Source organism: Hyperoodon ampullatus (assembly GCF_949752795.1).
Source record: "Hyperoodon ampullatus genome assembly, chromosome: 10".
Taxonomy (NCBI): domain Eukaryota; kingdom Metazoa; phylum Chordata; class Mammalia; order Artiodactyla; family Ziphiidae; genus Hyperoodon; species Hyperoodon ampullatus.
The window spans coordinates 31744709-31771455 of record NC_136923.1 but is presented as its reverse complement, the minus strand read 5'-3'; the positions used below and the strand labels follow the sequence as shown (position 1 = coordinate 31771455).

The following is a 26747-nucleotide window of genomic DNA, read 5'->3' as shown; positions in this document are numbered from 1 at the left end:
GACATCCAGACCCAAGCTTGGAGGCAGACAGGCTGAGCAAGGACAGATTTTTCATCCAAATGATTTGATTTGGCAAAACATGTTAGAGATTTTCATTAGTGTAGGATATGCTTACAGTTGTGGTGAATTGTGGTCTCTTAAAGATCCACCAGCATCGAAGACTGACGAGAGCTCAGTCTCACCATGGATCCGAAGAAGAAAGAAAAAAGAGGAAGATCTTAGCTCGAAAGGTAAGTCCGGTGTCTCTCTGAATTCTTTCTTGCGAATTCCTGACTACATGTGAAGAAAGTTCTAGGTTAATGATGCCCATTTAGTTAATGACAGATTCTGTGCTTTATCTCCATGAAAGCTAAAACCGTTTCCAGATGACTGGTTTGCAGCTTCTGAAAGAAAAGCCATATAATATCAGCAGAGAAATGGACCATAGAGCTTCCTGGCTTGCTGGGCTGATTATGGCCTTAATGTAATTGCGGGGAATGATTGGCCTGAGAGAGTAAACTCAGCATTCTTGGTTTTATTTCTCCCTTTAGTTTTGGCTTGTGGCTTCTTCACTGTATTAAGTTATGAGGCCAAATATGACTTTGTGTGTAGCTAGTCTAACTGTGCCTGGAAAATGTTTTTATTCTGGTATGTTTATTCTTTGCTTTTCCTCCTCTATTTTTTATTTTTAAAGAAGTCAAAACGATCTGCTCTTGAAAATAGTGAAGAGCATTCAGCAAAATACAGCAACTCCAATAATTCAGGTAAGTGGTTATAGGTTATAATGGGGCCCAGGTCCCAAAGGTTAGGACCAGGAGTCAAGGGTTCTTGGGTTCTCCTGGGCAGTGTGGTGACCATTGCAGAGAACAAAAGAACTCTGTCCCCAGGGAAGGATTGCCCCAGCATTCAGAGGCTCACAGGACTCAAGTGCTAGAAGGCACCTCAGAGTTTACTGGGTAACCAGCCTCCTCGCTGACAGCAGCATCAGCCCTGGAAGAAAAACCCACCCAACTTACAATGCAAGGCCTCCTGTTTATCAGCAGAGCCTATAGGAACTGAAATGGCCCTAAATCCTGCCCTCTGCTTGGTCCCCACGTGGCAGAAGGATATGCCCTCCTGCATCAAGGAAAGGCCTCTGTAGTGTGTGGGGATCGCAAAAAGCGACATTCCAGGAGGGCCAAGATGGCACAGAGTGCAGTGTCATGAGTTGGTTATCCTTGCTGTCACTCCTGGATGCCCCTTGCCCAGCCCTGCTGGCTTTGGGCCCTAATGTCCCCATCTTTGGAAATCAGATCAAGTGATCCCTTGGGACCTTCTAGTTTTTCTGCCTTATGGTCTGTGAAGTAGAGTTCCACATACAGAAGGGAAGGTTTCATCCTAACAGGGGCAGGTTTGGTTTAGCCCTGGAGGGCCAAAGGAAGGGGATGGTTTTTTTAGGTTGAGGGATAGCTGCATATACTTCCAGGCAGGATAAGGACCAAGTAGAGACGGAGAAGTTGAAGATGCAAAAGAGAGAGTGATTGTTGGGGGGAGTGAGGGGGCTGGGGGTCAAAGGGTTAGCATCAAGAGCCCAGCCGTCAGTCTCAGCCTTGGAGGAAACCCATCCATCCCTTCCTGGTGTCAGGAGCCAGGAGGGGTAGGTGAAGAGTAGAGGTGTTTAAAAGTGGAAGGAGGGGAGGAAATTGAGGGTGTTCACAGCTCATGCCTTCTCAGGTCTTCTCAGGGAAGTCAGTGAGGAAGACATCTTCCAGGGGCAAGAGAAGAAGTGAGGGGTTCGCAAGACCTGAAGGCTGGTCTAGCCATAGCCAGAGAATGCAGGCAGTGTGAGTAGAGCTGAAATTGGAAGAGTTGGGATGGGAGAAGATTATAGACTCCAGAGGGAGGGTGGGAATCATGCCAGCACCACTGCTTGGGGAGCCAACCCAGAGACGGGCTCTGGAGGGAAGAGCTAGGAGGGAAGAGAAGGAGGGGAGGCTCCAGGCCCTGAAGGTCCCTGTGAGGACCAAGGCAGGCTCCTTGGGGATGGAGGCTGGGAGAGGAGAAGGGGCTGGAGGCTGTTGTGGCCGGCGGGTAATTTCAGAGTTGGAGGTCTGTTTTCTCCATTGTTGATGGGATGGACATAGGCCAGTCATTGTCATCACTAGGCTGAGACTCATGTCTCCAACTAGCCTGTCACCCTGGCAGGCACTCTGTCCAGCATCTACTTCTTTTTTTTTTTTTTTTTTGTGGTACGTGGGCCTCTCACTGTTGTGGCCTCTCCCGTTGCGGAGCACAGGCTCCGGACGCGCAGGCTCAGCGGCCATGGCTCACGGGCCCAGCCGCTCCGCGGCACGTGGGATCTTCCCAGACCAGGGCACGAACCCGTGTCCCCTGCATCGGCAGGCGGACTCTCGACCACTGTGCCACCAGGGAAGCCCCATCTACTTCTTTATAAAGCAGAGAAAGCCTGGCTTGGTGTACTCCACCTTCCTGAGGCCCTGCCTGCCTGCAAGGCTCTTTGCCAGATGCAGCTGGATGGGATGCCAAGGACTCCCAGACACCACCTCAGGGAGTTTAGGAAAGCAAAGTAGCAGTTGATGGAAATATATAGATCATCTCCAGACCCCACTGGAATCCCAAATTCAAACCTTCTTCCCCTTAAAATCTGTGTTAGCACTACAAGCAGTATGATATCAGGATGGGTTGAATTTCACCATCTTTTTCAGTGAAACGCCTCTCCCTTTTACAGGGAGGCGAGAGGATATTGCAGATGGTGGAAGGGTATTCAGCTGGAGGGAGGTGTGGCTTCATTAGGACATTTCTCCTCATGCTCAGTGTCCGTGCTGTGCCCCCCACGTCCTGTGGGTGTGCGGGAGGTAGTGGGAGGCTGCCCCAGGACAGCTAGTGGCTTCTCAGGGGGCATGGCCTCAGCCCTCCAGGAGCTTTAGTAATCCCTTGATAGGACTGCCATGTGAGGGAGGGGGCTCATGTGGGAGCTTCCATCTGCTCATTGAGCTACTTCCATGTCAAGCCAGGAGGACGTATTCTGGGGATTTCTGAGCAATGGAGGAGATGCTGGGAATTTGGCAATATTTGAAATATAAAAAGGTTACTAGGTCCAGAAAAAACATGCAACGTATGGGAATATGCACATTATTTAAATGTAAATCATGGTATTTACTGAATTTCAGGTAAGAAAAGGCCTGGGAAATCCACACACTGAGTAGGCGGATCCTAATCCATTGAATATGCCTGCTGGTAAAATGGAACTCCTCCAGAGAGTATTCCTGGGTGGATGTGGTGGGGAACTCTCGCTTCTTTTGGAGAGGCCTCCACCAGGTTGCTCTGCACCTCTCTGTCACCTCTACTGCTGTGGCACTGTCATTTGTCCTTCATTACCCAAGGACAGGGCTTGGGTCAGGAAGAGACACTGCAGCCAGTTGCATAAGCCATTGGATTGCACAAAGCTGGTTGCAAACCAGGCAGGCTGTGGGGAGCAGTGGGAGGCAACGAGGCCCGGGGAAGGAAGCGGGTTGGACGCCTGTGGTCAGGGGTCCCGTCCCTGAATTCTCTGCCCCACCTCGCTTTTTCCCACAAGGCTCACACACTCAGCCAAGTGCAGAATCTCAGACAGTGGTGGGTGCCGGCTCCGGCCAAGCTCCAGATGTCTTCCTTTGGTCCCCATGAGGGTCTCTCTGTGTTTTCTCTTAGCAGGATCTGGGGCCAGCTCACCTCTCACATCCCCGTCATCGCCGACTCCACCCTCCATAGCAGGTTAGTGAGGAGGCGGAGTAACCTGCCTTCCCTTCTGCACCAGCCCGAGAGGAGGGTGGGGCTTTCTCTTCTCACCTTGGCCCAAACATTTCAGGGGTCAGAGGGGACCAGCCTCCTCCAGAGAAACCAGTGGGAGTGCAGATTAGCAGTGTCACTTGGGAGAGACAAGGGTCCAGGTCTCTAAAGTCGGATTTCACGGGGAGCGGGATGGTCGGCCTCAGGGCTGCTCAGTGCCCCCACCTCCAGCTCGCTCTCTCTGCTGAAAAGCCTCACGCAGGCTCCTCAGATCACAGCCTGTCTGGGTACGCACTCAGCTGAACAAAACAATCGCGCTGCTGCCCAGGGGCCCGGTCCTGCCAGGGCTCTCTCCTCAGGGAGCCCAGTCACAGTGTCGGCTTTGTCACAGAGCACAACTGGTGAAATGCCTGGCTATGGGAGTGAACTACCCGCCGAGCTTCTGATTTCCTGATAACTATTTGTGCTTTATTCTGCTCTGCATTTCATCACCTGAATATTTTTCTGTGGCTAGCTAGCCTTTGTTTTGCCTTTGTGACTTAAATCAGATAGATACTGGGAGTTCTGTTTGAAAAATGTAAAAAGTTTATTTCAGGGAATACTTATAAAAATTATCTCTAATTCTGTGGAGTGGCCTCATAATGCTATCTTTCTTCTTTCTTTTTTGAACTAATAGCTCTCTCCTAACCATTTTGCAAGCCTCATAAAAAACACACTGGGGCACTACTATCTCCTTTCACTTCTTAACTGAACCAGATGTTCTGGATGTCAGAGAAGTCGGTTCTGCCACTCAGAGCTTGTCGGCTGGCTGTGCTTGGAAGAGCTGCTGCAGCTGTCTGGAGGGAGAGTCATGGGCTGGGGTTGATTTATGAGTTGATGACACCATATTCATTAAGGCTTAAAGTGGTGCCCAGGAGCTACCAAGAGCACTACCCGACAGCCCTCAAATGCTTCTAACTGACCTTCCCCAAAAACCCCCCAAAATAACAGTCAAATGTAAGGGGACTGGTTTGAAGGCCTCGCATCTGTCTGGTGGGTGTCTCTCCTTGCTGGCTGAGCCTGGTTACTGGTAGTTTGCTGTCGAGTGTTCTGGGCCCAGGGCCTATTTTAATAGCAAAGTACCTGGCTGATGAGGGATAATATTCTATTTCCTGTCTGACTTTGTCAGCAGATTTTACAAGAAAGCTTCCAAATATTGATCAATATAGAAAATAGACTTCTCTGTCTTGTGTAGAGGTGACCTGTATAAGCTGATCAGAAATTTCGGGGGAGCCACTGCCCAGATCACGCTGAGGCATTTTCTAGAAGATAGGATATTAATTTCACACCACTTAGACATATTAAGGAAACTGGAGAGAATTAATAGTGAGAATCCATGAAGCCTCCTTTAACAAATGAGGTGTCTATCCGGTAGCTCAGAGCACTTTGCTGTGTGCATTGGATGTGGGAAGTTACCTGCCAGTGCTCATTTTTAAACACCTTGGAGAATTCAGTCTATATGGATTATTTTTGATGAATCCTCTAATTGACCTGAGTTCTCAGTGGGAGGATTCTCATACAGTAGCAGGTTTGCATGACATGAGGTAACTTTTAGAAAAAGAAGAAAAAGAGGAATCTTTTGTAATTGGACTCAAGGTTGGAAAAAACTTCATCTGAGGCGAGAGGGAGCAGTTGGGTGGATAGTTCCCTATCCTGAAGGGGAGTTGTAAAGTTTCAGAGGGAAACATATGTGAGGCCACAAGCACGATGCCTGGCAGAAGTGGAAGGTTCCCAGCAAGTACTGCCTCCCTCTTTTCCTTTATGTCCTTTAATGTTTTATTGATAAAATTATTGATTCAGCCCCAGAGCCTGTACTCTGACCTCTGCTGGTTATTTATTGTAACGCGTCTCATAAAAATAATAGCTAGTATTTGCCTATCAACCTAGCATTTCAGGCCCTAAGTGAGGCACCCATGGTGAGTTTATTCATTCAGCTACTGGAGATGCATTTATTGAGAGCTGCTGTGTGCCCAGCACTGTGCTAAGCTCTGGGTCACAGAGATGAGCAGGCAGACAAGGCCCCAGCTGAGGTGGCCTCACATTGCCAGCACCTCTCAGGAGCTCCAAAATGATAGATACAATTCAAGCAAGTGCTTTCCTTGGGGTCCACCCGTGGTAATCTTTTTCTCCCAGTAGTTCCCCTTCTTAAATAGAGAATCTCCACCTGAAAAAACTAGTCCACCAACAAAGGGACATCTCGAGCTTCTGTTCTGTACAAGGCATCAGGGAGCTACAAACAAGTGATAGTCTCATGCTACCATACCCATGGGAGATGCTCAGTAAATCCTTATGGGTGGATTTCCTTGGACTTGGTCTGCCTTCAGGGTCTCTGCTGGGTGAGGGCAAGGCTCTCAGCCTACGGGTGGCAACTTCTGGCTTGGAAGCCCCTGCTTAGACTGGTCCTTTTCCTTCCAGGACAGGACGCCAGGCTTCTCATCATCTATGTTGCCGCCTCTCTGCACGCTGCCTGTCTTATTGCTGGAATCACATTTACTCCAATTTATGTCTTCTAGGCCACATTTATGGTCTATCTGGGAACTAAGTCAAGCATAGTGTCTTCCAGCTTTATGATAAAATGCAATTTTCTCAAGAAATGAAGGAAAATTCTTCATTTTCAAGGGCTAGTTTAGAAAAGCAATTCCTGCTAAAGGTAGCATCTCAGACACAACTGGATCTGGGAGCCCTTGGAAACTACACCTTGGGCTGTGGAACCTAAACTTGAGGATCACCACTCACTAGTTCTGGGACCTTGGAGAAGATACTTGACCTCCCTGGGCTTCAGGTTTTGAAACCGAGTGAGGCCCTGTGGGACTCCCGGGCTCGGAGGCCCTTTTGTCCTCTGTTTCTTGTAGGCAAGACTTCAGGCTCCATGACCTTCCCTGAGTTCCAAAGGGCAGATTGGAAGAGTTGCTAATCACGGGAGGAGCAGCCAGGAAACCACCTGAGATGAGATTAAGGAAGTGCAAGTGCACACGCCCTGATCTTGTCAGAGACTCCACCCTTGGACCTGTTGTTATCAAACCCTTCATCAGATCCTCTGGGGTGGGGACACATAGTTTCTCCAGGCAGGAGCCTGCTGTGTCCCCATTTGCCTGGCAAAGTAATAAAGCCATCCTTTTCTACTTCATCCAAAACTCTGTCCCCGGGATTTGATTTGGCAGTGGTGTACAGAGAGGCTGAGCTTTCGGCATCAGTTTCCTATTTGTAAAGGAGGATAATAACAGTGCCTGCCTAGTGGGTTTATTACAAGGATCCAGAGAGTTCCATGCCCATGGAGTTAGAACAGTGCCTGATACACAGTAAGCTCTCAGGACACTGTTAGTTACTGAGAGACCTTGAGTGAGTCACTTTCCGTGTCTGGGTTTGGGTTATGTCCTCTGTAGAAGGCAAAAGCGTGGGAGTCAGAGGAGACTATCTCACAGTTCTAATCAAGCATCCTCTAAACCCACTGTGGACCCCACCCTTTGGTGGGGTTTGTTTGTTTGTTCAGCAGTAGATCAACTGAGGCAAGTTCAGTTTGACAGCATTGCCTTTCTTCCTGAAAGCATCAATTTTAAGCACATTCATGGTAGGTGAGGGTGGTTTTCAGCTCAGTTGCTTTCAGACGGGGCAGAAGTGACAGATGTTTCTAAGCGAAGGGGTCTTACTCTCATGAGCCCTTTCCAGCATTTGTGTAAGGACTGGGGCCTCTCCTGTTTCTTACTGTACTTCCCTGCCGTGGGCCTCTTCTTGAAATCCTTACCAAATTGATGGGAGAAATATTTCCTTAAGTCTGCTGGCAATTCCATCAGGTAGGGTGGGATTCTCTAAAACTCTTTTTTTTTTTTTTTCCAGTGAGAATATTCCTAGCACTTTCTTTTTTTGCTAAGGTTTCTGTTTCCTGCCTCTAGAAGATCATTCTTTCAAGAACTTTAAAATACTATCTTGACTTATGTCATGGTCAGTGTCACCAACCAGTGTTTACACTCTGTATTCATGGAGCTGAGTGGTTTAGACGGTCCTAATTGACACACAGATATTTGCTCCTACCCTCCCTTTGGGAGGAGACAAACCTGTTGCCTTGCCATCTGTGTGTGTGTGTGTGTGTGTGTGTGTGTGTGTGTGTGTGTGTGTGTGTGTGTGTGTGTGTGTTTAAACAAAAGATTTGCAGAAGAGTATTTGGGGAAAGCTTAGTAAGCAGGAGACCCAAATTATTACTGTTGTTGTTGTTAATAATTGTGTTTAACATCTTTTGAGTGCTTATTCTGTGCTAGGCACTGTTCTAAGTGATTTATAGTTACTGTTTTATTTAATCCTCATGAATACCTCCCTATCCAATGAGCAGGGATTATACTTATAGCTCCATTTTACAGACAAATAAATTGAGGCACTAGTGGCATTAAAGGACTTTGACCAAGGTCACACAAGTGGGGGATACTAGAGCCAAGATTTAAACTTGGTTCTGTCTTTGCCCATCTACTTGATTTCTCCTGAGCGCCTGCTTTCTCAGGTGCATACAGGGCCTGTGCTGCTAAATGCTCTGCTTGGCTGGCGTGAAAAGAGCTCCAAGAGAACAGTTAGAAACCCCAGGCTTGGGTCGTAGCTCCACCACTTTCCAGGTGGCCTTGGACAAGTAATTTCCATACTTTGAAGCTGTCTTTTAAGAGAATGTCTGGTCTTTATGAGGTAGATAATGTACACAACAGGGCTTTATAAGCAGTAAAGTACTGTCAAGTAAGCTATGAACGCCTTGCAAGAGAATTCTAGCCCTCCTTGCTTGAAGTTTATCATTTTAAGCAATACTTTTGAAGAGAGAGCTGGCAGTTTGTAGAAACCCAGTCTGTGAGCATGACTGGAGAGAGAGGGAAGTTTCATATCTGGAGAGCTGGAGGAGGGAAAACAGGGCCTTGTGGGCACAGAGTGACTGAGAACTTGAATAACAGGAAGGAGGGTTAAGAATAAATAAGGCGCAAACTATGATGCATAAAATAAGCTACCAGGACATATTGTACAACACAGGAAATATAGCCAATATTTTATAATAACTATAAATGGACTATAACCTTTAAAAATTGTGAATCATTATATTGTACACCTGTAACTTATATAATATTGTATATAATATTGTACGTCAACTACAGTTAAAAAAAATAAATTACAAAGAAAAGGAATAAGTAAGGCACAAGAGGAGATGAATTCATTTAGAATGTTGGAGCTTCCAGAATTTATCTAGCCAGGTCAAAGTCTGAAACCCATTCTAGGCTCAAAATTGATGGCTCTGGCCCGAAGAACTGCCTCTTTTTCTCAAAACTACACAAACACAAAGCAGTTTCCGTCTTTAGGATACACAGGTCTGCCCTGTAGTCCTCCGAACAGTGTGTTGCTTCTGCTCTCCTGCCGGCTCACAGCCTTCCTCCCCGCTTCCAAGCCCAAGTGTGTGAGCTCCTCTCCAGGGTACTCAGCTGCTGGGGGTGGGGCAGGCAGTGTCCCCAGCATCCCCCCAGAGCCCCCCCAGGTCGGCAGTGGTCAGCCTGCCCTGCCCCATGTGGGCCTCGCTGAAGGGATTCTCCTCTGGGCAGTGGGGCACATTGGTTTGGAACGCTGGGATTCACCGTCAGGGAAAGGGTTATCTTTCACAATTAACCTGGAATCCAGTCAGTTAAAAAGAAGACAAGAAGAAATGTTTGCCTTTTTTTTTTTTTTGCGGTACGCGGGCCTCTCACTGCTGTGGCCTCTCCCGCTGCGGAGCACAGGCTCCGGACGCGCAGGCCCAGCGGCCATGGCCCACGGGCCCAGCTCCGCAGCATATGGGATCCTCCCGGACCGGGGCACGAACCCGCATCCCCTGCATCGGCAGGCGGACTCTCAACCACTGCGCCACCAGGGAGGCCCTGCCTTTTTTTTTTGAGTTGCGCCTCGGGCCTTGTGAGATCTTAGTTCCCCAAACTGGCCTGGCAGTGAAAGTGCTGAGTCCTAACCACTGGACCGCCAGGGAATTCCCACCTTTTTTTTTTTTTTTTTTAATGGTTTTCTAGCCTTAGGTCAGCTAATGCTGCTCACTGCCCTATTCAGCCTCTGGAGCCCGCTGCCTTCAGGGGAGAGGCCCCATGCTCCTGCCCAGGGGCCCCACCTTAGACTTCCCTGTGCTCTTGCTTTTCCCAACTTTAAAAAGACAGATCTCTATTTTAGACCATAGAAGACTTGCTAGGGGAAGTGATGAGTTCTAATTTTTCTCCCCTCTTGATAAACTGTCCTTATTTAGTACACTAGGTACTCTCCCAGTACCCATCCGCTTTTCAGGGGAGGTAAAACTGTGATGGGTCTTCTTAAGTGGGTGCTGTGCTTGTGAGTAACTAAAAATATCTCAGACGAAAGAAAGAAAAAAAAAAAAGAATGAAGAGGAAAGTGACTCATTAGTTACTCTGTTAGTGTGTTTGCCATGTTCTAAAAGGGTCACAGTCATGTTTACAAACCAGTGCTTCTTGTGGTTAACTTAAGTATATCCTAGTTTGGCAGTGAGAATAATCAGCATGTGATTCAGACTAATATTTTACTGTCTCTTACTATTTGATTAAATGACACTAAAATCTGAATAATGACTTGTGTCCTCTCTCTCTCTCTCTCTCTTTGCTGTTTTCAGTAGAGCATGCACCATTTTGAACGTGAATTTTCGGTAAAGTAAGCTATACTGATTTTTCTAACTTTAAAGATGCTCTGTTTCTGTATGTGAAATGGGACCCAGTGTGTCTAGCTCACTGAAGTGATGAACAAATGGGAAAGCAGATTCGAGACGATTTCCTTATCTGAATATTTAAATGAAATACAGCATCTTTAAAAAGCACCCAAGTGACTTCATTTACATTCATTTCATTTTCATCATGACCTTCAAAATCTTCATTTTCACTCTGATTTTAGTTTTAAAATAGAGCTCTAAAACCTGTAAATCAACTGCATGGCATTTCGGTATCTTTTAATTTTGGAAACTAGCACCTCACAGCCCTGTTGCTGCAAACGTGTCGGTTCCTTGTTCCTCTGACAAAGGGGAAAAGGCACTGGGCAGTTGCATTCTTGGTCACAGGGAAGCAACTTACGGCTTGTATAACTGACAATAGGGAAAAACAGTTCTTTTTTAAGCATCCTTAACAATGCTTGAGCTGGGACATGAGTACAGCCTCCGCATCTTTCTGAGGTAAGAGGCCAAGGCGGTTCCAGAGAGCTGGGGCCTGCCTGCTTCCAGGGGTCGCTGCCCTCCACTCCCTCTCGAGGGTAGCTGGTAGGTGTGGTGTTGGTCTGGCGGCCATGTGGCCTCCCCTGATGTGTATGGAGACCACAAAGGAACCCAGGCCGCAGACACTAGTAGACTGCCCACTGTCAGAGTTGGCCCAAGGCAAGGGGACCCTCAAACGTCCTTTTGGTGGGGCTGGGGAGGATGTTTCTGGCAAGACATTCCTACTCAGATCTAACCTGTGCTCTTGCTGCAACAGTCTGTGGCCTGTTCCAGGGCCTCTGCTGGATTTCCAGGCTCCCATCTGAGGTTCTGGGGAGGGTAGAGTAGTTGGCTCTTGGGGTTTTTGTCTAAGAGAAGGTAAGATTGGAGAGATCAGGGCTGACCTGGTGATCACGGGAGGTAAGCTGTTTCGGAGCATCCGTCATCCTGGGGTGTTGCAGGCCAATGTTTTTCAAAGCTGGGTGAATTCTTTTGGCAATCAGTCTGACACGGAATCTGGTTTTGTCTGCGGCCTGGGGATGAGGGTGATAGGAGGCCTTTGGGGGGGCGCCCCCTCATATTTGGGGAGTGGGGGGCCCGGGCATTAGGCAGTTGTTCCCAGGTTTGCTCCAGGAAAAAGAGCCAAGTCCGAATTTGGCCCCTTGTTAACATTCCCCCTTCCCACATCATTACCAACGTGTTGTAGCTTAAGCTCCAGTGAACCTTTAAAGGAATTTTGTGGATGACAGAAGAGGCAAAAAGGAAAAACTTAAAAAAAAAAAATCGATGGGGCCTGTAATCAGAGACTGTGAGCCCCTGGGTCTGTGTTCTTGCCTCCTCCAGTGTTGACCTTCAGACCTGGACCTCCTCTCCCCTTCCAGAGGGTTCTGAGCTGCTCCTGGCCCTAATCATACGTATCAGGATCTGCCCTAGTTGTTGCAGGCCCAATGAGGAAAGGTGGACCTCATGGGACACCGCGCCCTTTACGACTGGTTGGGCCCTCTGTGAGGGGACCGCAGGTGACCTGCTCTTTCCTCTTGGATGGGCATAGTCTCCTTTCTCACAGCCCTCAGCATCGTATTATAGTCACAGGCTACCCTGTGGCACTTTGGACAGTGTATTTATTTATGCTGCCTACATATTCAAAGCGATTCATTCAGACAATTTCAGCCTTTACTTGGAAGATGAAGATCCATTTACGGAATACCACCCCCCAATTTCCAAACTCTGTGGTAGTGAATTTGCACTTTTAATTTTGAGTGCCTAGTAATGAGGCCAAAGTCGAGGGATGGTTCCTCACGAGGGCCAAGCAGTTTAGTTTTGTGCCAAGATAGCAGCCTGTACCCAAGTCCAGTTCCTGAGGCCCATCTCTAGCCTCCGAGAATCCTAGGCTAGAAGACTTGCAGTCTCTGGATGGCCAATTCCATGCCTTTAGTGGAACAAAGTGCTACTGCAGCCCTGTCTTCTCGTCTATAACCCGCACTGACTTTTCTGCCAGGGTCAAAGCACAAAGCTGGGAGGCAGACATGCGGGCACTCATTCGGGTATGTGTTGGGCCGTACATGTCAAGTCCAGATTCTGCTGACCTTTTCTGGCCATTGGGTGAGAGTGCTGGGAAGGGGAGGGGGCAGCTGGGAGGGCACTGGCGCCCACTCAGTCCTCCGGGCTCTGCAGTTGAGTTCCAAGAGGCTTCAGAGGCCGTCTCCCCTCCTCCCGGTATTTTACGGGTCACTTTCCAAGAACCCCCTTCAGAGGAATGCTCATGTCACACACTTACTCTCCCTGCTCTTTTCATCTCAACAGTCATTTCAGGTTTGAAGTTCTTTTTATCTCTGTAACCCTGTAACTTAAAGCCAGGAACATTTCCCCATAATCCACCTTGGCATAGAACATAATAGAACTTCATTCATTAGTTGTTATTGTACAGAACCAGTGAAAATTACATTTTGTTCATTTGTCTGTATTTAATGTTTATTTGTATTGCTATATGATTATTTGAGAATTCCAAGATTGCAGAGCATGAGTGTGTGCATCTGTATGATTCTTTAATTTCAGCTGCCTTAGGTTTGGGTAAAGATGTAAAGGAAGGTAAGTGGTTTTCTATGATATACAATGCTTTAACTATTGCCTATCACAGTTGGTAAAATGGTTGCACTTACTGAAGTATTTTATGGATGATCCTGACCACTCATCCATATAAACTCAAGTAGCGGTTGGTATGTTTACCTAGTATCACCACAGCTCAGTAGCAGTTTGAGGGAGGTGGTAGGGGAGCCGTCTAGCAGAATGTCTTCTGTGGTAGCACTGGGGTGGGGTAGAGGGTAAGACTAGAAAGAGATGTGGAGTCACGGGGAGCTGCAAGGGTCACAGGAAATGGGGCGGCTGTGACACAGGCAAGTTCTTTAAAGCAGGGCTTTTTTTTTTTTTTGTGGCCATGCCACATGGCATGTGGGCTCTTAGTTGTGGCATGCAGGATCTTAGTTCCCCGGACCAGGGATCAAACCCACGCCCCCCTGCACTGAAGCATGGAGTCTTAACCACTGGACAGCCAGGGAAGTCCCAGCAGGGTGTTTTCTCTACCTAGTGTTTATTTTGTCCCAAGAGGACAATTCATTCATTGATTCAGAACTATAAAATTCGAGCACCCAGTGTTCGTGTTTCTGAAAGCTAAGGGAGGTTTCAGATACCTGTCCAGTTTCCTTCTCCTTGCCCACCAGGGTACAGCTCGGCATTCCAGTCTCCCCTGACACTTCAGCAAAGATGTAGGGTTAGGGCATTTCCATCCTGTCCCTGGGTTGGGCCACAGTGGAAACACAGGTGCTTGAGGAAGATTCCTCCCTGAGAATACCATTGCTGGAGAGAGAAAGGCCTCTGCGCCTTGCTGTGCATTGCTAACATTAGCGTTTTATGTTTTTTTCATGCAACCTAATAGGAAATGATTATTCAAGACGGATGCCCCTGGGGAGCCCATAACCCAGCAGACAGTGGTTACTTGCCGAGAATCCTAAGTGATTTGTCATTTTATGTTAAATCACGTCCTTCAAATATTGTGTGTGTTGGAGCAGCTAAAGAACCGTTCATCCCTTACTAGTAACTGATATTCCAGTAGCCCAGCTCTATGCATACAGATGTCTATCTTTAGTTGCTAGCTCAGGAATAGGTGGAGCTGCCTGGAACCTGGAAAAAGTAGCTAATGGAACTTTTCTTTTGGGACCATGATTAAAGTTTGGAAGTGGAAGTAGAGCCTCATCTATGCAGAGAATGTCACTATGTATAGTTTCATGTAATCTGTGATATTTGTTCCGTCTTTTCTCACATGACTATTACTTGGGAGAAATGGCAACTTTTAATTAATTCCCCTTTAATGCTTCTATGTTTCTTGTTCAAGTATTAAAAAAAAAATCACACAGTACAAGGTGTATTGGCCCATTTGAGGGAAAACATTTGCAGTCTCACCAAAGTCCTTTCTGCCCAGGACTGAGCGGTAGCACGGGTACAGGGTGTGTGGAGATACTGACTGTGCCCTTTCCTCCACAGGGATGTCCGCGTTACCCCCACCTCCTCCACCTGCGCCTCCGCCACCAGCAGCTCCCTTGCCTCCTGCGAGCACAGAGGCGCCCACACAGCTTCCGCCCCAGGCTGTGAATGGCGTGAGCCGAGGGGCCTTACTCAGCTCCATCCAGAATTTCCAAAAAGGAACTTTGAGGAAAGCCGAAACCTGTGATCATAGCGCTCCTAAGATCGGCTAAAGCTTTGTGTTTACACTTGGAGGGAAAAGTTGTTTTGTTTTTCCTTCCACCTCCAACCCCTAAAGTACCCTCTATCTGGATGAATAATTGCTGAGCCAGTACAGTCACATACGACTTCGCAGATGCTCATGTAAGAGGCTTTTCAAGAGGGAAATAGTCTTCAAGTAGAATAAAGTCAGGCTGGCATTGCTGCCTTAAGAAATAGTTTGCTCCTTTGTTACTGTTGTAAAGGAGTCTTGCTCTTCCTCTAATGGTCATCTTTTGGTGGCAGCAGCATATTGGAATCAATTATTTCCACCAACAGAAGGAAGTGGACAAAAAACAAAAACAATGACAATATACAGTGACAGTGGTGAATGGCCTTCGTGTTGCAATCCCTCCTATACCATCAGACAGCTCCTAGAAATGTTCCTCTCATAGTTCATTTCTCTATTCTAAAGCGTTTTCTGGTTATCTCTTAGATAACTCCCATTTTTGCTACCTTAATTTCATCCTAGACATTAACACTGTAGCCCAAAGCATAGTTATGTCGCTGAGTCAGAGAAGCAACTGAGTTCTTCATTTTCCCTTCAAGTAGAATGGGGAAAGTTCCTAACAGTCTCTGAAGTTCAAACAGGAACTCCATTGTGGTTATAGAACTCAGGGCTGCTAAAGGAACTACTCTAGACTCTTAGTTCCTTTTAGTATGTATCGAACAGACAAAAAAATGTTGACATCAGAAAAAGCTCTTGCCAATTAGACGATCTTCTTAACCCTCAGCAATTAAGTCAAGTTTGGCATTTGTGGGGGTGGGTTATTATTACAACACAAGTACATCTGGCAAAATCAGTTCTGATTTTCCAAAGATTTATCCAAATATATCTTTTTAATGTTACTCATTTATTAGAAAGATCCTTTATCCTATGATTTGCTTAAACCCTTAAACAAATTGCACTTTAAAGGATTATAAATAATCCATCTAAAAATTCAAGTTACACACATCAGTGTTGGTTACTATGCAGAGAGAATGTCATTGTGTATAGTTTCATGTAATCTGTGATAAATGTTCAGCTGTATTTTTTATTAAAATAAACCATGTCTAGAAAATGTGTTATTTGTAGCTTGGCTAGATATTTTAAATGAGAACTTTTTGTAGTAACTTTGGTAAATATAAAGAAAAGATTCACACAGTATTTCTAAAGTTTCCTCCCTACCTATTCTATCTCTATTTTCTTTTGTGTCGTATTTTCCCTCTTAATTAATAAGAGCTAACAATCCTGTCTTCTTGTTTTAATTAGGTACCACTTGTATGCTTCTATAATTAATTTAAACCTATCTTTTCCATCTCAACTTCTGAAGAGGGCAGTGTATGGCAGAACGTGTGTTCGTTGGCAGTGGGAAAAATACCTGACACAGATTTTGGTTTAACTTTAAAGAGAACCTACTAGAATTAGGCATTTGAAGAGTCGGGGGGCAAGTTCCTGTTTTAAGTAAGTGATGCGGTCTAGGAGATTAATTATTACTGATTAGTTCCTGATGGCAGTAATTTCTTAACAGAATTTTAAGACTTCTATCCCACATTTATTATCTCAAGAATATAAAAATACAATTAGTCATAGTTAGGAATAGTTAGGAATTCCTTTATTCCTTATCAAAACAGTCTAACAGTAAATGTAGATTATATGCTTTTATTTTTACATATAAGTTATCTTTTTTTGGAGATATCAGGACTCTTGCCACATTTATACCTTGTCCTTCTAGTGAGAGGGTAAAATTTTACATTAATCTTATTTAAAGAACATGGCTATTGTAACAGACAAAAAAAGCGTGGAACCTAGGCAGGAGAGTGGAGAGTTTTTCCACAGACATATTTAAACTTCTTCCCAGTACAAAAACATGTGTGTTGTTGCTTTAGACATAACTTTACAAATCAAAAGGTCTTATAGGACAATCCAGATGAAATGTCATTAAGTATTTTAAGGAAATCCCAATGACTTGAAATTCAAGTCCAAGCTAGATATTTAGTGTCTTCTTTATTGCAAATATGATGTCTTTAACCTGAGGTACAGAGTTGTCTTCTAGAACCTTTGCATAAGGCATAGGGACATCGGCACCAGTGACACGAACTACAGGAGCATCCAGAAAATTGAATGCGGGGCCTAAGAGGGAAGGAAGCACAAATGAGAGAGGCATGAAAAACCAGCTGAGCACCACCACCTCAGCATAGCAGGTATGGCTGTCCAGAAAAGGAAAATCTGAAGAAGGAAATCTGAAATCTGAAAGGAATGATAATTACAGAGAATTGTTTCTGGTCTTGCTTTCTTAAACATTCACCCAAAGGAAAAATACCAAGCTGACAAGTTGAAAATTCAAGTCATTTGACCACCCCTAGCTTTTGGTTGTTTTGTCCTGTAACAGTGTTTATTACGGTTTAACTATTCTGGAATCAGTTTCTCTGAAATACCTTCCATGATCCTGGCACAGATTTCAGCTCCTACTCCAAACTGTGGCCAGCCTCCTTCCACAGTTACAAGGTGATTGGTCTTCATGACACTGGCTTCTATTGTTTCAAGGTCCATTGGTCTGATGGTTCGCATATTTATCACCTAAACAGATAATAAATAGCTTTACAGAGCCACTTCCTCACAAATATAGTCTTATCCCCAAAATGCCACTTCCTTTCTTGTTTCCTTTTAATCTTTGGGTCTAGGGAAACATAATCTGCCCATTCATGAACAAAATGTCAAAAGGGTAAAACAAAAATCTTTATCTCTACTACAGGCAGCTTTGTTCACTTACAGAACTCACTTATCCCTTGGCCTTAACTTCCTCCTCATCAAAATAATAACTAACATGTGACTACTTACCCTGTACCAGGCACTACACTAAGTATAATTCTACAACCACCCTGACGGGACAGTAAATGTATTATCCTCATTTTATAGCTGATGACAGAGATTTAGAGTACGTAACATGCCCAAGTGTAACTAGGAAGTGGTACCTCCTGGTTATGAAAGGGTTAGACTCGATGACTTCTAAGTTTTCCCTTCTCCCAAACTCCAGCTCCAAGGTTGGATCTTAACTTGACAAAACACATACTAAAAAGATCCAGACCCTAGGTGGTAGGCAGCTGGGTATTTGAAAAGCAAGTAGGTTCCCAGCTTTAAGCAGATGCAGAACTAAGTGACAAAGCAAGATTTTATACCTAATTAACTTGTTACAGAACTCAAACGCCTCTTTCTGGGTCTTAAAGGGACCTTTCTGATTCTTTTTTTTTAATAAATTTATTTATTTTAATTTATTTATTTTTGGCTGCGTTGGGTTTTTATTGCTGCGTGTGGGCTTTCTCTAGTTGCAACAAGCGGGGGCTACACTTCGTTGTGGTGCACAGGCTTCTCACTGCGGTGGCTTCTCTTGTTGTGGAGCACGGGCTCTAGGTGCACGGGCTTCAGTAGTTGTGGCACATGGGCTCAGTAGCTGTGGCTCGCGGGCTCCAGAGCACAGGCTCAGTAGTTGTGGCGCACGGGTTTAGTTCTCTGCGGCATGTGGGATCTTCGCGAACCAGGGCTCGAACCTGTGTCCCCTGAATTGGCAGGCGGATTCTTAACCACTGTGCCACCAGGGAAGTCCCCTGATTCTTTAAGAACAAGTGAATGTCCACTCACCTCACATTCAATTCCCTCTTTAGATAGCACCGTCGCAGCTTCTAAGCAGTGGCTCACGGGTCTTGAATGGGAAACTATGGTTACATGTGTCCCTGAAACGAAGTGGTCACAGATAAGAGGTCAGGTTGAAACCAAAGACACTGTCCTGCTCTGCAGCCAGCTATGGTTCTTCTTCATTTTAGAATCTTAAACTCAACTACATTCCAGCGAGATGAGGAATGTGGCAGCCTTCCTAGAAATGAAATATAAATCTACTGGACCAAGATTTAGAAAAGAACAAATATATGTGCAATCAGGGCATGACACATTTTAAACTTGAACTCATCCTATAATTTCCTAGTCAAAGTAAAGGGCAGTGACTTCTAGACTGAATTTGACCAACATAAATAGAGGGCACGGATTACAAATAATGTTTACATGTATACTAATTTCTCTTACCTTGCCTTTCTATTTTAGCTTTTCCAATAGGAATCAGAAAATCTTTTGACTGAGCCTCTGGGGGAAGTTCAAAAGGAACTCCATACATCAATTCATTCTCCAGCACCACCACTGCAAAATATAAATATTTAAACGAAAGTAACTATACAACTAAAAATGTATATGCAACACTATCATTCATATTGTGAAAAGTTTCACTGTGCTGATTAGGAAGCCTCATACCTATCGTGTGCAGTAGCCTTGAGGATGGTTTAAGTACAGACATCTGCAGTCTGGGTGATCCTGATTTTATCTACGGGGTTAAATCGGTGTTATAGGTATGCAGCAAATTTCTCCGGTATCTAATTGGCCCCATTATAGTCAGAAATAAGAAGAACACCACATTTTTTCCTATCTTTACTATATCTGTAAATCACTAACATTTTATATGATATATCTAAGCCTAACTAGAAGTCTTTAATGGTTCCTTCCATGCAGATATTTCATTTTTGTTCTTTAATGTTCAAAAGAGACCCACAACACGTCACGCTACTGACCTGGATTGTTATCCCGAATGGCTGATTTAATAAGTCCTTTTGCATCCTCTGAACTCCAGGGGCTGACCACCTTTAAGCCTGGGCAGTGCCCATACCAGGCAGCAAAGCATTGTGAGTGTTGGGCAGCTACGCCTGCTGAGGCGCCATTGGGCCCCCTGAAGACTATGGGCACAGGCTGACGGCCCCCTGACATGTAGTAGGTCTTGGCAGCTGAGTTTATAACCTGGTCGATGGCTTGCATAGAGAAGTTGAAGGTCATAAATTCACAAATGGGCCGCAACCCAGCCTGTCAAATCAAAAACATAGATGTTAAAAAGACTAGAAGCAGCAATTTAGAGTGGCAAATCACCACTTCGCTCCCCCAACATTCAAGCAATGTTTTTAAACAGTCATGTTGAAAGTGGTCTCTTTGGATAAGATTCATAAAGAGGACTACATACCATAGCTGCACCTACAGCAATTCCAGCAAAACCCATCTAGAACGTAAAACGCAAACATAAGTAAAAATCCACAAAAGTTAGAACAGTACACTTTAATAGACATGCCCCTCAAAGGTCTGCTTCCTGATGAAAGGCTTACCTCAGATATGGGAGTGTCTATGATCCTCTTATCTCCATATTTCTTCCACAGGCCTCGACTAACCTACAATTAAGCAATGACCCCATTACCTTTAATTGTCCTGGGGGCAAATGGCCACCTCAGTTCTGTATAGCTTTCATGTATCTTGGTTACCTTATATGCCCCATCATATTGGGCAACTTCTTCCCCAAGTAGAAAGACCTTATCATCTCTTTCCAGCTCCTCATCCATACCTTGATTTATAGCCTCACGAACTGTCACCTGTCACAGGTATAGGAAAGCAGTCAATAAGCTACAGCATTACTTAGGATACTATTGAGATTGTCTCTCTTGACCTAGGCTGCCCACAGCACACAATGTAAAAACTATCACTAGAACAGGCTTCTCTTCAAAAGTTCAAAAACTTCAGAAAGTAACACTTCTATCACTCATAGCCAGTCTTTGATTGGATGTGTAAATGAGAAGTATACTGAACACTTTATTGATGTGCACCTAAGCTTAAGAAATCTGCTTGCTGGCCAGACCAGCTCATAGGTGGCTTCCTAAATAGAAAAGTGTACTAGGCAATTTTATTTCCACATCTGGTATACTGTGGGGCAGAGAACAGTCAAGGAAGCCTAAATAATACTACATATTGAGTGCTCACTAGGTGCCAGGCACTGCCAAACAGTTTGCCTTCAGGATGTAGGAGTTATTTTACTACACAGGATGGTAGAATCCTCCAGTAACAAAAAGGGGAAGAGAGGGCAATTCCTCAAAACACAGAATTACCATATAATACAACAATTCCACTTCTAGATATAGACCCAAAAGAACTGAAAAGCAGGGACTCAGATAATCGCACACCAATGTTCACAGCAGCATTATTCACAAATCCAACAGGTGGAAGCAATCCAAATGTCCATCAAAGATGAATGGATAGGGCTTCCCTGGTGGCGCAGTTGTTGAGAGTCCGCCTGCCGATGCAGGGGACACGGGTTTGTGCCCCGGTCCGGGAAGATCCCACATGCCGCGGAGCGGCTGGGCCCGTGAGCCATGGCCGCTGAGCCTGCGCGTCCGGAGCCTGTGCTCCGCAACGGGAGAGGCCACAACAGTGAGAGGCCCGCGTACCGCAAAAAAAAAAAAAAAGTTGGTATAAAGCCAGGTGAAAAACCTTTGGACCATGAGAGACAGTCTGAACTCTGTATTATGAAGGCACGTAAAGGATAGGGAGGGTGGGAAGGAGACGCAAAAGGGAGGAGATATGGGGATATATGTATAGCTGATTCACTTTGTTATAAAGCAGAAACTAACACACCATTGTAAAGCAATTTTACTCCAATAAAGATGTTAAAAAAAAAAAAATCAGGGCTTCCCTGGTGGCGCAGTGGTTGAGAGTCCGCCTGCCGATGAAGGGGACACGGGTTCGTGCCCCGGTCCAGGAAGATCCCACATGCCGCGGAGTGGCTGGGCCCGTGAGCCATAGCCGCTGAGCCTGCGCGTCCGGAGCCTGTGCTCCGCAACAGGAGAGGCCCAAGTACAGCAAAAAAAAAAAAAAAAAAAAAAAAAAAAAGGTGAATGGATAAGCAAAATGTGGTGTATGCCTACAACGGAATATCATTCAGCCTTAAAAAAGAATGAAATTCTGACACATGCTACAACATGGATGAACCTTGAAAACATGCTAAGTGAAATAAGCCAGACATAAAAGGACAAATGCTGTATGATTCCATTTATAGGAGGTCCCTAGAATAAATAAATTAATAGGCACAGAACGTACAATAGAGGTTACCACGGGCTAATGGGAAATGGAGTTATTGTTCAATGGGTACAGTTTCTGTTTGGGATGATGATAAAGTTCTGGTGGTGAATGGACAACGTGGTGAATGTACTTAGTCCCACTGCATATACAGTTTAAAAGGGTAATTTTTGTTATGTATATTTTACCACAATAAAAAATTTTAAGGGGGAGGGTTTGGGAAGAAGCGTCAAGTCTAGTTCCCTCAGATCGGACATCTGATTCCCCTGGGCCTCGCGCGGGTGACATGCGGCCCCAGCCTCCGCTCCGGGACGAGGGGCCTCGCCGGCCCGGCTAGCTTCCAGGCCAGTTACCTGCAGAGCAGCCGGCGCGGTCCGGTGGAAGCGCCTCCTCAGCAGCCCGGAGACCTGGCGGGGAGAGAGAGAGAGAGAGAGAGAGAGAGAGAGAGAGAGAGAGAGGACGCTCAGAGGGGACGCAGACTGGGCAGGGATCGCGCAGGGTCATGGGCCCGAGAGCCGCTGCCGACCTGCTCAAGGGGTCTCCGCGTCAACCCAGCCACCACCGCCATCTTGACCGCGTCCTCTAGCCGCCGCCGAATGACAACACAGGAGGGACGCGGACTAGTCAGGCCCCATTTCCCCTGCCGGCGCGGGCCAATGGCAGCGCACGGCGTCTGCGTGCCCCGCCCCCCAGGGCGTCGGGGGCCGAGGGGTGGGGCCGAGGAGGCGTGTCGGGGGTCTCGCCACTCAGCCTGAGGCAGCCTGGGATCAATGTTATTGAGAGCTGGCGTCTGCTGGCGCTCCGGTTGCACGCCGGGAGTACGTCCCTGCGTGTTGATACGTGGATCGCACGGACCAAAAATCAGACTCTAAGAATCATAACTCGAGGCCGAGGGACCTTCAGAGTTAGGCCAATCTTCTGCAGGCGCTGAAATTTTTTGGTACGGAGTAGCCCTTATACACAGTTTGGTGACTGGGGATTTACAATCTTACAGGCGAGCCTAGGTTCTCTTGGAAGCACTGTCCGCTCTTTTTTTTTTAAACATCTTTATTGGAGTATAATTGCTTTACAATGGTGTGTTAGTTTCTGCTGTATAACAACCTGAAGCAGCTATACATATACGTAATCCCCATAGCCCTTCCCTCTTGTGTCTCCCTCCCACCCTCCCTATCCCACCCCTGTAGGTGCACAAGGCACCGAGCTGATCTCCCTGTGCTATGCTGCTGCTTCCCACTAGCTATCTGTTTTACATTTGGTAGTGTATATATGTTCATGCCACTCTCTCACTTCGTCCCAGTTTACCCTTCCCCCTCCCCGTCTCCTCAAGTCCATTCTCTACGTCTGCGTCTTTATTCCTGTCCTGCCCCTAGGTTCATCAAAACCATTTTTTTTTAGATTCCATATATATATGTGTTAGAATATGGTATTTGTTTATCTCTTTCTGACTTACTTCACTCTGAATGACAGACTCTAGGTCCATCCACCTCACTACAAATAACTCAATTTCGTTTCTTTGTATGGCTGAGTAATATTCCATTGTATATATGTGCCACATCTTCTTTATCCATTCATCTGTTGATGGACACTTAGGTTGCTTCCATGTCCTGGCTACTGTAAATAGTGCTGCAGTGAGCATTGTGGTACGTGACTCTTTTTGAATTATGGTTTTCTCAGGGTATATGCCCAGTAGTGGGATTGCTGGGTTGTATGGTAATTCTATTTTTAATTTTTTAAAGGAATCTCCATACTGTTCTCCATAGTGGCTGTATCAATTTACATTCCCACCAACAGTTCGAGAGGGTTCCCTTTTCTCCACACCCTCTCCAGCATTTATTGTTTGTAGATTTTTTGATGATGGCCATTCTGACTGGTGTGTGGTGATACCTCATTGTAGTTTTGATTTGCGTTTCTCTAATGATTAGTGATGTCGAGCATCCTTTCATGTGTTTGTTGGTAATCTGTGTATCTTCTTTGGAGAAATGTCTGTTTAGGTCTTCTGCCCATTTTTGTATTGGATTGTATTTTTGATATTGAGATGCATCAGCTGCTTGTATATTTTGGAGATTAATCCTTTGTCAGTTGCTTCATTTGCAAATATTTTCTCCCATTCTGAGGGTTGTCTTTTCATCTTGTTTATGGTTTCCTTTGCTGTGAAAAAGCTTTTAAGTTTCATTAGGTACCATTTATTTATTTCTGTTTTTATTTCCATTTCTCTAGGAGGTGGGTCAAAAAGGATCTTGCTGTGATTTATGTCATAGGGTGTTCTGCCTATGTTTTCCTCTAAGAGTTTTATAGTGTCTGGCCTTTAGGTCTTTAATCCATTTTCAGTTTATTTTTGTGTATGGTGTTAGGGAGTGTTCTAATTTCATTCTTTTACATGTAGCTGTCCAGTTTTCCCAGCACCACTTATTGAAGAGGCTGTCTTTTCTCCATTGCATGTTCTTGCCTCCTTTAGCAACGATAAGGTGACCATATGTGCATGGGTTTATCTCTTGGGCTTTCTATCCTGTTCCATTGATCTATGTTTCTGTTTTTGTGCCAGTACCATACTGTCTTGATTAATGTAGCTTTGTAGTATAGTCTGAAGCCAAGGGAACCTGACTTCTCCACCTCCATTTTTCTTTCTCAAGATTGCTTTGGCTACTTGGGGTCTTTTGTGTTTCCATTACAAATTGTGAAATTTTTTGTCTAGTTCTGTGAAAAATGCCATTGGTAGTTTGGTAGGGATTGCACTGAACCTGTAGATTGCTTTGGGTAGCATAGTCATTTTCACAATGTTGTTTCTTCCAATCCAAGAACATAGTATATCTCTCCATCTGTTGGTATCATCTTTAATTTCTTTCATCAGTGTCTTATAGTTTTCTGCATACAGGTCTTTTGTCTCCTTAGGTAGGTTTATTCCTAGGTATCTAGGTATTTATTCTTTTTGTTGCAATGGTAAAGGGGAGTGTTTCCTTTACTTCTCTTTCAGATTTTTCATCATTAGTGTATAGAAATTCAAGAGATTTCTGTGCCTTAATTTTGTATCCTGCTACTTTACCATGTTCATTGATTGGCTCTAGTAGTTTTCTGGTAGCATCTTTAGGATTTCTATGTATAGTATCATGTCATCTGCAAACAGGAACAGCTTTACTTCTTCTTTTCCAATTTGCATTCCTTTTATTTCTTTTTCTTCTCTGATTGCTGTGGCTAATACTTCCAAAACTATGTTGAATAATAGTGGTGAGAGTGGGCAACCTTGTCTTGTTCCTGATCTTAGTGGAAATGGTTTCAGTTCTTTACTACTGAGAACGATGTTGGCTGTGGGTTTGTCATATATGGCCTTTATTATGTTGAGATAAGTTCCCTCTGTGTCTACCTTCTGGAGGGTTTTTAACATAAGTGGGTGTTGCATTTTGTCGAAAGCTTTTTCTGCATCTATTGAGATTATCATATAGTTTTTATTCTTCAGTTAGTTAATATGGTGTATCATATTGATTGATTTGCATATATTGAAGAATTCTTGCATTCCACTTGATCATGGTGTATGATCCTTTTATGTGCTGTTGGATTCTGTTTGCTAGTATTTGGTTGAGGATTTTTGCATCTATGTTCATCAGTGATGTGGGCCTGTAGTTTTCTTTTTTTGTGACGTCTTTATTTGGTTTTGGTATCAGGGTGATGGTGGCCTCGTAGAATGAGTTTGGGAGTGTTCTTCCATCTTCTGTATTTTGGAAGAGTTTGAGAAGGATAGGTGTCAGCTCTTCTCTAAATGTTTGATAGAAATCACCTGTGAAGCTATCGGGTCCTGGACTTTTGTTTGTTGGAAGATTTTTAATCACAGTTTCAATTTCATTACTTGTGATTGGTCTATTTATATTTTCTATTTCTTTCCGATTCAGTCTTGGCAGGTTGTGCATTTCTAAGAACTTGTCCATTTCTTCCAGGTTGTCCATTTTATTGGCATAGACTTGCTTGTAGTAATCTCTCATGATCCTTTGTATTTCTGCAGTGTCAGTTGTTACTTCTCCTTTTTCATTTCTAATTCTATTGATTTGAGTCTTCTCCCTTTTTTTCTTGATGAGTCTGGCTAATGGTTTATCAATTTTGTTTATCTTCTCAAAGAACCAGCCTTTAGTTTTATTGACCTTTGCTATTGTTTCCTTCATTTCTTTTTCATTTATTTCTGATCTGATCTTTATGATTTCTTTCCTTCTGCTAACTTTGTTTTTTTTTTTTTTGTTCTTCTTTCTCTAATTGCTTTAAGTGTAAGATTAGGTTGTTTATTTGAGATTTTTCCAGTTTCTTAAGGTAAGATTGTATTGCTATAAACTTCCCTCTTAGAACTGCTTTTGCTGCATCCCATAGGTTTTGGGTCATCATGTTTTCATTGTCATTTGTTTCTAGGTATTTTTTGATTTCCTCTTTGATTTCTTCAGTGATCTCTTGGTTATTTATTAGTGTATTGTTTAGCCTCCATGTGTTTTTATTTTTTACATGTCTTTTTCCAGTAATTGATATCTAGTCTCGTAGCATTATGGTCAGAAAAGATACTTGATACAATTTCAATTTTCTTAAATTTACCAAGGCTTGATTTGTGACCCAAGATATGATCTATCCCAGAGAATGTTCCATGAGCACTTGAGAAGAAAGTGTATTCTGTTGCTTTTGGATGGAATGTCCTATAAATATCATTTAAGTCCATCTTGTTTAATGTGTCATTTAAAGCTTGTGTTTCCTTATTTATTTTCATTTTGGATGATCTGTCCATTGGTGAAAGTGGGGTGTTAAAGTCCCCTACTATGATTGTGTTGCTGTCGATTTCCCCTTTTATGGCTGTTAGCATTTGCCTTATGTATTGAGGTGCTCCTATGTTGGGTGCATAAATATTTACAGTTGTTATATCTTCTTCTTGGATTGATCCCTTGGTCATTATGTAGTGTCCTTGTTTGTCTCTTGTAATAGTCTTTATTTTAAAGTCTGTTTTGTCTGTTATGAGAATTGCTACTCTAGCTTTCTTTTGATTTACATTTGCATGGAATATCTTTTTCCATCCCCTCACTTGCAGGCTGTATGTATCCCTAGGTCTGAAGTGGGTCTCTTGTAGACAGC

At 44.5% G+C, this 26747-nt stretch overlaps 2 protein-coding genes across 16 annotated transcripts in view; one reads left to right on the top strand and one right to left on the bottom strand.

The window, feature by feature from the left end:
- Nucleotides 1–14721, top strand: part of PXK (PX domain containing serine/threonine kinase like) — a gene marked incomplete at both ends in the record, with an annotated part of 75351 nt that extends 60630 nt beyond the window's left edge. For 4 of the 14 annotated variants that reach the window (XM_079712907.1, XM_079712916.1, XM_079712915.1 and 1 more), the window contains 4 exons: nt 144–230; nt 674–743; nt 3673–3732; nt 14510–14721. In XM_079712907.1, coding sequence (XP_079569033.1) covers nt 144–230; nt 674–743; nt 3673–3732; nt 14510–14721 — 429 coding nt within the window. Of the gene's footprint in view, nt 1–143; nt 231–673; nt 744–3669; nt 3733–13027; nt 13065–14509 lie in introns of all 14 variants that reach the window. The other 10 variants (XM_079712906.1, XM_079712914.1, XM_079712913.1 and 7 more) reach the window with 4 other exon arrangements.
- Nucleotides 14722–16328: 1607 nt separating this feature from the next.
- PDHB (pyruvate dehydrogenase E1 subunit beta) lies at nt 16329–22224 on the bottom strand (the record flags this gene model as incomplete). Of its 2 annotated transcripts, XM_079713653.1 has the most annotated exons (10): nt 16329–16859; nt 17165–17306; nt 18366–18457; nt 18804–18914; nt 19340–19625; nt 19780–19815; nt 19919–19981; nt 20072–20179; nt 22010–22063; nt 22183–22224. In XM_079713653.1, the coding sequence occupies 10 exons, from the start codon at nt 22222–22224 to the stop codon at nt 16714–16716; spliced, it is 1080 nt and encodes a 359-aa protein (XP_079569779.1). In that variant the 3' UTR covers nt 16329–16713. The 2 variants fall into 2 exon arrangements, with proteins under 2 accessions (XP_079569779.1, XP_079569780.1); XM_079713654.1 differs by lacking the exon at nt 22010–22063.
- Between the last annotated feature and the right edge of the window lie 4523 nt (nt 22225–26747).